The sequence below is a fragment of the Clytia hemisphaerica genome, unplaced genomic scaffold (genome assembly GCF_902728285.1).
Source record: "Clytia hemisphaerica strain Z4C2 unplaced genomic scaffold, Clytia hemisphaerica genome assembly, whole genome shotgun sequence".
Lineage (NCBI taxonomy): Eukaryota > Metazoa > Cnidaria > Hydrozoa > Leptothecata > Clytiidae > Clytia > Clytia hemisphaerica.
The window spans coordinates 94,488-106,960 of record NW_027103694.1 but is presented as its reverse complement, the minus strand read 5'-3'; the positions used below and the strand labels follow the sequence as shown (position 1 = coordinate 106,960).

General features: G+C 34.4%; 1 protein-coding gene across 1 annotated transcript; it reads left to right on the top strand.

Moving 5' to 3' along the window:
- Positions 1-2,414: 2,414 nt before the first annotated feature.
- On the top strand, positions 2,415-12,368 carry LOC136803863 (early estrogen-induced gene 1 protein-like). Its single transcript, XM_067060586.1, has 11 exons — positions 2,415-2,591; positions 5,341-5,461; positions 6,393-6,422; positions 7,586-7,702; positions 8,576-8,622; positions 8,813-9,049; positions 9,243-9,357; positions 9,704-9,780; positions 10,355-10,386; positions 10,830-10,902; positions 11,091-12,368. Exons 1-11 carry the CDS (start codon positions 2,458-2,460, stop codon positions 11,134-11,136), a joined length of 1,029 nt encoding a protein of 342 aa, XP_066916687.1. The 5' UTR covers positions 2,415-2,457; the 3' UTR covers positions 11,137-12,368.
- Positions 12,369-12,473: the final 105 nt, after the last annotated feature.

The window sequence follows — 12,473 nt, the reverse complement described above, 5'->3', positions numbered from 1 at the left end:
TCGAATGTGTTGTAATTCGAATGTTTTGTAATTCGAATGTTTTTTTGACGTTTTTCCTGATTATGTTTTATGCATTTTGTACCTGCCGTTTTTTTATATGGCTAGACAGCAACAAGTTTCATAGACAGGCAGCTGACGACATCTTAAATCTGGACGACTTTGGGTTGACGTCGAGTTGATTTTTCTTGTTCCCATATATCTACTGATCCTAAAAATTTTACTCGGCGTCCGAAAATTTATTTAACGGACATGTCCGTTAGTAATTTGTCAAATGATGACGTCACCACCAAAAGTGAAAATTTGATTTCAGCATATAATAATGATATCTATACCAATCGACGCATTTTTCGATTTAGATTCTAAATCACACCAGTCTCAATAGGTAAAAATTTAGATTTCAAAAGTTATGACTTAAATTTGACATGTGATTTTGGTCAATCATGACCCCTCTCACCCCCTAAAAATGTCAAATTTCAACGTCATCAAATCGAAAAATAATTTACACCATTCGAAAGCTCGTCAAAAACTATATAGAAGACAATTAAACGGGTATATTCGATTTCTCAGCCTAACTCGAGAAAATTGAGATCGTAATTCCTTATAAAATGAGGCATTTTTTCAAAAATGACGTCATAGAAGAGCTAGGGACCTCAATAACTTTTCATATTCAAATTTTTACTAATCAAGATTGATGTGATTTGAAATCTACATCAAAAAACGCTTCAAATGGTATGTAACACTTTGAAATTTGGCAACATAAATTTTTCACTTTTGCTTGTGACGTCATCAATTAATAAATTATTCTCGGACACGTCGGGTAAAGATTTTTAAACACGCCGAGTAAATTTTTCTGACTCTCCAAACTATAAAGATTTCTAAATAAGTACTCAATATTTGTCCCTCGAATTTTCACTGATTCACTTTTTTTGATGTCATCAGCTGCATTTATGCAAAGCGTTAAAACTAAAACCTGTCCTGACTTATTTTTTAACCAATTTCCTCAAATAAATCATATATACCAAACAAGATACTCAAAAAATGCTTTTAAAATACAGGGTGCACGATTAGATGTCAAAAGGTTTGCTATTAGATATAGGGGTCCTTTTATGTGGAACAATGTTCTTAGTAGTGATCTCAAAGAAACTTGTGGAGAAAAATCAAAACTATGTTTCCAAAAGGCTGTAAAGAAATATATTTTTAACACAGATGTTGAGAAATATTACTAAATGACAATTTATCACATAGGTGTAAATAAATTATATAATCCTTTTTTTCTTCTTTATTCTTTTATTTCTCTTTTTCTATTATATGAAACATGTAGCAGATGTAAATAAACACTTTCGCAATCAAGGGGATAGGTGAAAAGGTAGCAATGCCTTCTTCTATCTCCTGCGAATGTTTTTAGCGTAAACATTTTTTTATCTCACAAACAATAGCTATAAAACTTTTAACGTGTAATTTTATGATAGCTTAGTGATTAAACGCAAATAATTAAACGGAAAAAAAAAAAAAAAAAAAAGCTGCCTGTCTATCAGTGCATTGCAGCCGCGCCTGAAAAAACTATCGCAGTGTAGCCTTAGCTTTAGAGTAATTTCAAAATCGTACTTTTGATGTATGTTATTCTTTTTCGGTAGCCGGTAATTTTTTAGCTCCCCAACTCGAAACTAGCAACTCCCTAACTCGCGACTAGAATAGTTTCCAAACTCGATCAAAATAACTCCGGAAAAGTCTTTTTGATGATCAGCACTTTCACAATCGTGGCGCGGGCCCTGATTGATGATAAAATAAAACAATAGAGAGACCGTTAGATAAGAATGCTAACGTTAAGCGGAACTAAAATACTGAAAAACACGCGCAAAATTACGAAATGTTTGCACAACTTCCTTATGCGTGAAGCTATGAATGCCATCCTTCAGAAGCTTTAGGCTTCCTCCGGTGGCAATAAGGTCCGGGAGGGTTGGAAAATTTTTGAAAAATTTACAAGTGGGGGGAGGGGGTTTATTTGGAACCTTTTAAAAATCTTTGGTCATTGAATTTAAAATCTTTCTGTAATTCGAATTAAACCGTGGTCGATTTATGAAGATCGGATTATGGAGTATTGGTCGGCAAATTCATTCCCCGCGCGCTTTGCCTCATCTCTTTATTTTTCTCAAAACAAGAGGTGTGGTCACATTGACTTAAAATGTGTAGACTCAATTTATAATGTGAAACGTGTGACCATGGTATCATATTCTACGGCCGTAAAATCGAAACTTGTAAATCAGCTCAGATTCAAAATTTGGTTTTTGCTTTGAATGACATGGCTTTTTCTGATGTCAGGTATATACATATTGTTTATCTATAGCTTTTACTACGTAGACATTTTTCAGATCAGTTCATTGTTCCTTTACAGAATTATTTTTTACATTGTCTTATTTTTAGGTTAAAAAGTTAAAACAAATCTCAAAATAATGAATTATGAAGAAAAAGAAGTTCAAGTTTGATGTGAATTTGCGCATTGACGAGTTGAACAGTATCCCTTACGTTACAGGAGTGTTATTCTGTAAGGCAAGACTTCTCTCTGGTGGTGACTTTTCTTCACACACTCAAAGGTATTGCTATTGTTAAATGCCCCAAATGATCTTCCAACAGAAGGCGAGTTAGTTGCGCCATGCGAGTTACATCTCATCATGCACACACTACTCCACACCGCAGACGTGCAACGAACTGTGTTTCAGTGAATATTGATAAATATAAGAATATCTTACCTGCCTTAACTTCAGTAGACTTCATTGAAGATAGAAGAAGAAGAAAGATATGAGAAAGATGTGCTTAGTTTTTTCCAGACCACCGCGCTCGATAGGATTGATCATCGGAACGGCTCGATGACGGATCGATATGTGATCAATGGATTACTTAACGATCTGGATAGAAGTTACCCAATCTCACAGTATCGATTCTTTGTTGATCCATTATCGAGCTAGTATTTCAATCGAGTATATCGATTTGTCATCGGTCGTTAATCGATTTGTTATCGATAGGGTCGATAAGATCGATGATAGATCAATAAATAATCGATATCTAGTCATAAGCTTAAAAAAATCTTGAGTATCAATCCCCTATCGATCTCATCCGGATCGTTAAGTAATCCATCGATGACATATCGATCTATCATCATCAAGCCGTTCAGATGATCGATCCTATTGAGCGCAGGAGTCTGTTTTTTTTTATAAAAACTGGTCTGTTTCTATCATTGTTGAAAGTTTGAGAAAATTCTACTATACAGAATTTTTTACAGCCAAGTAAAGGCACAGTCTACCTGTGCTTTCTATTTTTGCTATATCTTTTAGGCAAAGAAACGGTAAAAGTAGCTCGACGGAAACATAATTTTTTTATGAGTGCTGTTATTTTTTTTGATTGCGCCTGCCAAATGTTCCTTTTACAAAACATCAGTTTGATACCTAGAGACAAGATAATTTATTTCATTTGCACTGGCTGATGGAAAGTAATGTATGTGGAGTAATTTGTTATTCAAAAGACCTCTATTGACCTAATCAACTGTTGCATAACTCTTCGGTGGATGCAAGTAAAACAAGCCGGAAAGTAGATATTACCTTTTATAAGTATAAGTTTTGTTAATATTGACACACTGACATTCTCCCAAATTAGCACGCAACAATGCTGTGAATCCTTCCTGTGCAACGTCCTATAAAGTATTAGTTCGAGTATTAGGGCTTTATTTCCATGCTTACAAAGCAAATGATTTATGGCCCTTGAGTAATTTAATATACGGAGCGGAACTGAGTCAATAGGTTGTCGCGTCTCCCAAACGATTATAGGAATAGAAGTTATAGAAATGTTAGATTGCTGATGGAAACTTGGCTATTTCATTTTTAAATCTGGCAGAACACAACCCACGGTATGACTCAAACACACCTAAAAATATATTTGGGGTGTCATGTTCAGGCAAAATAACAACATTAACAACAACATTAGGTACGATGTAATTTTTAAGTCTCTTTCCCACATGAAAGCTATTTAATTAGAAAAATGGGTATAGGTATATAATCAGAAATGTTCAGGCTAGACTAGCATTTTCACACGTAATCGATCTTCAAAAAATTCTCTTTGGGCCTTGCTTCTCCCCTAAAGTTTTTGCTTGTTACTTGTCCCGTGGACCCGCATTACGAAACTTCAAAATAATTGAGTGTTCAATTAAGCTTGATAACTAATAAGTTTGAGTGAGTAGTCCGGAGTAGTTTGTGTTGCTTAAATTTTAACAATATTTGGATGAGCCTAATGTCCAGGTACTGTCAAAATAGAAATGTTTCAAGTTCAATATCTCTGCCAATGAAATGTTTTCAGATAGGGAAACAGAGCATTTTCTTTATATCAAACTGAATTTATGGAACATTTTACTGATCAAATTACCCAAACTTTGGTTTGGTCAGTTAGACTAATCAGGTCTTGATTAGGGGAGAGAGAGAATAGGAGTAATGCTGCTTGTGTTTAAAATTAAAAACACATAATTCTTTTTATTAAAATCCAATCAATCTAATCCCTACCAAATACAATATTACATTTAAAAATCAGAAATTTGATTGTAAGAACAAATTGGTGCGGTGTAAGGTGGTGAAATAATGCTTAGTTTGTGGCAAAATTAGATCTATTTGGGAAATGTTTTTGAGGAATCCTTTTGTATAAAAAAAAGTTGAAATTGATTTGTATGTCATTTCAAAGACTACATTCAATCTGCTTCATTTTTTAAAATGTTTCTAATTTCCTCAACTTCCTTCTTATAAGAGATATTACAGTTTGTTGCCATAGCATAAATCCACGCCATTCTGTTAATCAGTGTTTTAATTAAAGGTATTTAAGGGGAAAAAATGATTGACATCATCAAAGTGATTTGTTGTTGTTTATGGTTTATGGTCTTATGATGTTATCAATTTGTTTTGTTGCTTGGCAAGATGTTTTACAAAGCTTTATTTTTTTGCACTTTTTATGATAGCATAGCTTAAAATATCTTTCTTCCCTGAATTCTATTACTATCAATTCATAAATACTTTTGAATGAAATCAAAAGAGAGAGCAATAAATATTTAAATTTTTCATCAAATAACCTATTCTAGTACTCAAAATACATAGCTGTTTTCCTTTTCATTAATTTCATCATCAAGATTTTCTTCTTTGAATCCATTCTGTTTGAGTAAATTCATGTTGTTTTTTAAATTTTAATTCATCTTTTTGATTGACAATTGAATTTAGTCAATTCCTAAGAATTTTATTGGCTTTTTACACCAATTTTAATATGTGTTTTTTGTAAGCACAAGAATAAATGATTTTTCTTGATTCTTTTTAGGGCTAATATTGTTTCGCATTCAGTGAGATGGGAGCATGAAATAAACTTTTCTTGTAAATTATCCTCAGCACCTGGTACTGGCATATTAGAGACGTGTCTTTGTCGCATTTCTGTTAGAAAGGTAACCTATTTTTTTCTAATGGGGTTGTTGGTAAATCAACCAGCACCAGCCAGCACAGCTAAATAAACGTCTCTGAATTCAAAAAAAAATCTTGATAGCACATACCTGCATTACCTACAATCAATATACTATAGATATCATTTTCTTTATGGTTAGGCCTAGTAAACATTTCCCCCTGGCTTTCCAGAACAGCTTCATTTATTCAATTAGAACCGTTTCCCTTGAGAAATCCATTTTAACCGTGTGCTGGCAAGCTTTCGAAATTTAAAAGAAACTCTATCATAACTTGGTTGACATCATCTTTCGGGTCTTCTAAGGGTGGAACCAGTTTTTGTTTTGGTTTTAGCTCTCTTCACATTTCTCAAAACATTCCAGAGACTGTTTATGTTTAGGTGGACATTTTAAAGGGTACATATTTTGCTCCTAAAAATCCTTGTTCAGAAAAATAAAATCTTCTCTATTTTTAGTGTTTGGTTGAAAATTTACATAAGAAATTCAAACAATTCTTTTCAGTTTGACCTAACACTCTATGATTTCTCTTTTTTACATCTAAGTACAAATCATTTCTCTACTTTCAAAAATTACATAACACGAAGCTGTGTGAAGTGAAGAGACAGACCTTTTTTATCGCATATAATTTACACGATAAAAAATTCTTGAGATTTCTCTTGTTTTTGTAAAAAAAAATCTTAATCTTTCACGTAAGTTTTGTACTCTGTCGTACATTAAAATATACTTTGAAGAATTTTCTCAGCTATTAGTAAACGAAGAAATATCTGTTTTAAATGTGATTTACTCTAACCCTCATCCTGGAAAGTTTCTTTTTTAGTCTTTTCCTCGTAAGAAAACTTTCTTGAAACCATTACTCATATCGAATGGTTCTCTTCTAAGTTTTAATCTTGACCATGCAAATTTTCTTTCATTTCTACAGGAAATAAAAGGTGGAAAATCGCACGAAAAGGTAGGATTTAAATTTATTTTACGGTCTCATATTGTATTTTGAAAATGGACCTAATCCATAGACCAGTTAAGGCGGTTTTACGTGTCAAGTTCGCAAGCTTGCTCATCATGTTTTTAATTTCAAATTCTCTATGAAAATTAACATTATATTAATCCATCAATTAATCAATTAACGGTAGACCAAGTTCCGTAACGGGATGAATCGCAAAGGAATACGCATGGTCGAATTTCCTAATCTCATTATCAGCGCATGTCGCAACTGTGTTCCATTTGATCAGAATGAAAATTATCCTCTTGATTCAAAGATTCTATTGATAGAATGATAAAACAAAAACTGTCTTTTTATTTCTTGCCGAAATGAGATTAACATAAAAACATAAAAGGCAACAAGTTACTTTTAGTTTTAAAAATAGAAACTGTTATTAAAATTTCGACAGGAATATAATATGAGATGAATTATTCACTTGTTGCCTTTTTATCGCCCATATAACTCTCATTAGTAAGACCTGACAGAGATAACCAGGTTTCAAATGGGCTTTCCTGATTCAAGCCATGAAAATTTAGTCGACTGCCAAAAGCCTAGGTGCAGTCTAAAACTTAACAGGTCACATCATCTCAGAGATTTAGACGTCCACCATACGTCAAAAATTCCACACATGATTTTTTTTGATGAGATTACAAATTGACAATCTAATGTTTTGTCTGAATTCAGATTTACAGTAATCCCTTTCTCTCGGCTTGTTGTTTCAACGGGAAATGAAAAGTTTTATCTTTAATCTACTACGTCAAATATATTGGCATTCGGGATTACTTGATAGCTTCTTCGATAGGCTAGCCTACTTAAATGGGGTAAACTTTCGCGGGGATTAAATTTAGCGGTTCAGTTCATCTGCTAAATCAATTTCACGGGGACATGCTTTGGGAGATTATTTCAATAATTGTGCCTTTTACAGCCAAATCATGCATTGTTGGCTGTTGAAAATACGCATCATTAGCGCCTCTTTGATGCCAGAATACATTTAAAAAGTAGTTATTTGGCATTTTTTGAGTTTTGTTCGAAAACATTTCGCGGAAGACTGATAGAAAATTGGTGGGCCCGCACCCGAAACTTTAAAAAGATATGACCTCGAATAAAAGTTAGCCCATTTTCTTTTCTTTTCATAGCTTGGATATGTTGATGTCAACCTGGCAGAGTATGCAGGATCGAAAGGTTTATCACGAAGATACATCTTGGAGGGGTACGAAGGGAAAACTTATCGCCAAGACAACTCTATACTCAAGGTATATTACCATGAAAATATTCTTTTATGCTGTGATTTATTCTTGAGGTAAATTTCAAGTTATTAACTAATAGCTGATCAATATGCGTTAATGACATTCATACTAATGACGTCATTTAAGTGACATCACATCTATTAGAACATTCCTGGAATTTTCGGATGTTTTTTTTTCAAGTTGGTTATTTATTTTCGACCTCGACCTACAGCAATAAAATAAACTGTTGAAAGGGAGATGTGAAAAAGAACAAACCACTTCAGCTTGTGGTTGATATTTTTCTTGTGTCATTCGATCAGTCTGTTCTGTTTGTAAGAAATGAAAGTCACGAGTCATGCGCATGTTTCTCTCTCCTCTATCCCTTTTGTTTTTCTAAGGAAGGGCTGCGTTGTCAAGGTAACTTACCTCAACAACATCATCCGTCCTTCTTTTACTGAATTTTTGTTGATCTTATAAACTGAACATCGCATATGTCTCTCTGTGGTTCGATTGCGTAATGATTGCGTAATCTGGCACAGCTGATAATTTGATGGAGTAATATCCGCAGATTTCTAAAGCCGAAAGGGCTAGATGTCGCGCTTTAAGACATCGCAGGCAAAAAATATGAAAATCGCAAGAAATATAGTTGCTATTGTTTTCGAAAAGCTGCGAAGCTTCTGATTGGTCAAGCGCTGAAATACTATTGTAATGTCACGTGACCTAGATAGGATTTCCTACCGAGATACTTTTCAGCCAAAGCACGACATCTAGCTCTTCGGGCTTTATAAATCTGTGGTAAAGCCACCTCGCATTGAGGTATTTTCAGGCAAAGGTTGGATAGCTTAGTAGCCGTCAGAATGTGCTTAAATTTCACGACTGTTTATTTCGCTTCTGAATTAGATAACGGCTGGTATGAAGCTTGTATCCGGTGATCCGCTGTTTAAAGCGTAAGTTTATTTCTTCTCGTCTCTTGGTTTTGTCGATAAGGAAAAAATAAAACAGCTAACTTTATTTTGATAAAGTTTTTTCTTCTTTGTGCATACAATTCATCGTAACTTCTTTTAAGTGAATACTTCCCAGTAATTTCATATTTTATACTGTTCTGACGTCTACTATAAAGATTAATTGTTCTTACAGGCAAGAATATCGTGAGCAGCACGCTTCTAGCACGCTCGAACCTGAAAGTGTAAGCGCGGGCGCTTATCCACAGCATAGATTGAGCGGACTAGAAATGACGGACCAAATGAAGCGCTCACAATCAGACGCGGTCGCACGGGAAGATGTTCACAGCCCAGTACTACAACATTACCGGACGGCCAGCAACGGGAGCAATGTTTTTGCAACACATTCAAGGAATTCCAGCATTGATAAAAGGTTTGTGAAAAGTTCAATTAGGCAGCTTTGGTAATATATTTGATATCTTAATAGTTTTGTCAAACAGGCCATATCAAGTTCCTTATTTGGGAATGATTATTTTCAATTTCTGTTATTATTAAGTTTCTCGTCATTAGGCTCGCTACATTTTATGTTCTTAGCGACGGAATCGAAACCTTTTTCAACTTTTTAGGAGTTCCATGCACCATTCACGTGAGCCGTCGGGCGTTTCCAATGGTGATAGCGCATGCGCTGACCTGGACATGTCACACCTTCAAAGTCCTATTCAAGCAAGGGGTGTATACAAGGTAAGATGATAATATGCTGAATCAACAAAATCTCCCGATCGCGCTCTCTAAGGGGTAAGCAGTAAGCACCTCAAAGTAAAGGTTCCCTTTTCGTTTCATCCTATGTTCCGTTCAATATACAGATGACTGGATCGCGTCAAAACAATCACAAATCTGTCTTAACGTCCTAGATTTATAGACTTTCCACGGTTTTTTCCTTTTGACTCTATTCTACTAACTGTATAAAAACCAAGCCCCCGAAAAAAGAAGCAGGATATATGGGTGTTTTTTGGTCTATTCGCTCAAATGTTTTAAATTATGTTCTATTTAAGCAACTTGTTAACTTTCATTTTGTCTTCTTTCACAGCGTTCAGGAGATGTTTATAAACGGATCGATGAGACGAGGGTCAATGCGGACGACATTATCGACCAACTCATCAATGCGTATGTAGTAGCTCATTCATTCTCACCCTGCTGTGATGCCATCCTGCTTACCTGTTCAAATGTTGATTATTAAGCGAAAATAAAAAATGTAGTGTTTCCGGAAACCGGCCAGGTGAAAAAAAAATATTTTTCTGACCCGGCCGCAGACTATGGGTTCATCTATATGGTTCATCATAAAGAAAAGCAAGTTGGCCGTTCAAGCTATCAAACGTCGTTTGGTTAGATATTCCCGCTTGTTAATCAAGTTTTGTTCGTTAGTAGTTCATACATCAGTACTCAGGGCTTACTTCATACTGTTTGCACATAAAAGTTATCTTTAAAGTTCTATTTCAATGATCTTAAGTTATCAAAAAAGCAATTTTCCGGCCGGCTGCACGAGAGCTTTTTTCTTTCACCCGCATTCTGGAAACACAACATTTTTTTTATTTTCGCCTTATTAAGAATTTTATATTGAACTCCTATTAACGAACACCTACACCAAGCTGCAAAACCATGACAGAACACATTTAATGATGTGTAAGACTTATTATCAGCGACTCGACGTTTCACACGATCAACCTCTTTTTTTTTTCAGGGCCGATCTGACGACCAATTCAACTAATGCAGGTATCTTTATTTGTATTTCTGTCTTACTCCAAGTACTCTGGAACAGCCTAGAACGATCCTGGCGACGATTTCTTTCGTCAGATCGAGGCTCGAAACCTTGGGGCAGTCTTAAAATTTTCGGATTTGGATGTAATTTTGCACACTTTTTCCATGGGTATATCTGAAAGCCTTTTGTCATTTCTTGAAAGTTTTGATTTTTTGTGCCTAGAGGCAAGTTTCTCATTTTTGCTATAACTGTGCGTTTGAAAACTCATTAGATACTTGGAAAAATACTTAAGTTGAGACCAGCGCGGTGTGGCTTTTTAATACAGTCGGAATGACGCAATTGTTGATTTATATCATCTATCTAATGGTAGGCGTGGAATTTGTGTGCACATTCTTTGTGTTTCATTTTGAAAATAACTTTTCCTTCAATTTTGTCGTTTTCTCTGTTTTGTTTTCAGATGAAGGAATAGACGTTTCTTTATTCTTGGCATCTGATGGAGTCTCTACTATGAGCAAAATCGAAACCAGAAGGTATGAAAGAAAGTCAAATTCTATTAGTTATGATGTTGATATAGTTTCGACCTGAAATATCGATTTTTGTATTGCAAATGGAGCCTAACCCCCTTCTTGCTGACCCACGAATAACTAATAAGGTCTATCGCTCATCGTTCATATGGTCGGTAGCATGTTCACATTTCTATTTGGATTCTTTGTTTCAGGAGGCGTCACGAACTGAAGCCCGAGGATCGCTTCAAGACTTTGTAAATACAACTTAATAAATAATGTGAAGGGTGGATCACGGGCGTTATGGTGGGTGTGTTTTTGAAATGAGTTGGATGTGTTGGGCGGTGTAGCGATCATGCTTTAGATGCCTTATTTTTAGTACGCAAACCTTTTTTTAAATATAAAAAAAACAATATTAAGGTGTATTTTTCGTTCTTTTTTAAACTTTATGTTCGTTTTCATTTCGTTTTTCATCCTAGTGATGTTTGTTATACGAACCCTAGGTTGCAAAATTTCTTTTGTACTTTCCGCAATAATCATTTGATTGTGGTTGTCCCGTCAAGAAAAGTTTAGGCATGAATCAAAATTAAATCTTTTCATTTGTTGAGTTTTTTGGGCACTTCTCAAAAAGGATGGACATTTTTATTTTCATTGTTTATTCTTTCGTAATTTGTTATATCATTGTAATTTAAAGTTTGTATGGAACAACTAACCATATTATTAGAACATACCTTCTAGACTGTGGTTTCTTACAGACAATGATCACAGGCTAGTTCTTTCAACGTTGAAGATTAGCAAGACCCTACAGGATGAAAAATAAGTTGATTATTGTATTCGGAAGTTTTCTTCTGAAAAACGTCTGTCTGTGGGAAAAACTAAAAATGGGGTTTCTAGTGTAATATTTTTGAAGCTAAGTTATGTAGTGCTCCGGTCTTTTTTTCTTTAAAAATTTCATATTAGTTTGTTCTTAGATATTATTTTTAACCGACATGAAATTGGCGGTCCCTAATATTTCATTAAAATTGAAAATTTTATACTCTAATTTATTGAGTATGATCACAGTACCATTTTAAACTGAAGCAATAAGTCGACCATTTTAAGACGTAATCGCAGGAAAAGGAATCGTAGTTGGATTCTTAAATTTGATAAAAAAAATCTTTCACCACCCTTTCTTACTCTCTTAAATGTAATCGACTTTGCTACATCTGATGATTAACAATTTGAATTTTACAAATATCGTCTTGTTCACATTATTTTCCCAGGCTAGTTCATCGAAACAAGGCTGGATCCTTGATTTCGATGCGGTCTCATAGTAACATAGTAAAACATTTTCGCATTTGAAAATTCAAATTGTTAATTTATTTTGATTTAATTTGATATTATAATGGAGAAGTTTTATCTCCCTAGTGTTGTTGATTTGAGAAGCTTAATTTAACCAAAATATATTATTCATTGTAACCTTTAACGTAAAAAAAAATTCGTTTTTACCTTTAGCTTGACAAGACATGATTCTTACTTATTCAATTTTCAAGACCTGATTCTGCCTGGTGATGTCGTCTTTTTTTTAATCAATTTTCTTTGCGATTATTTCAGTTTAG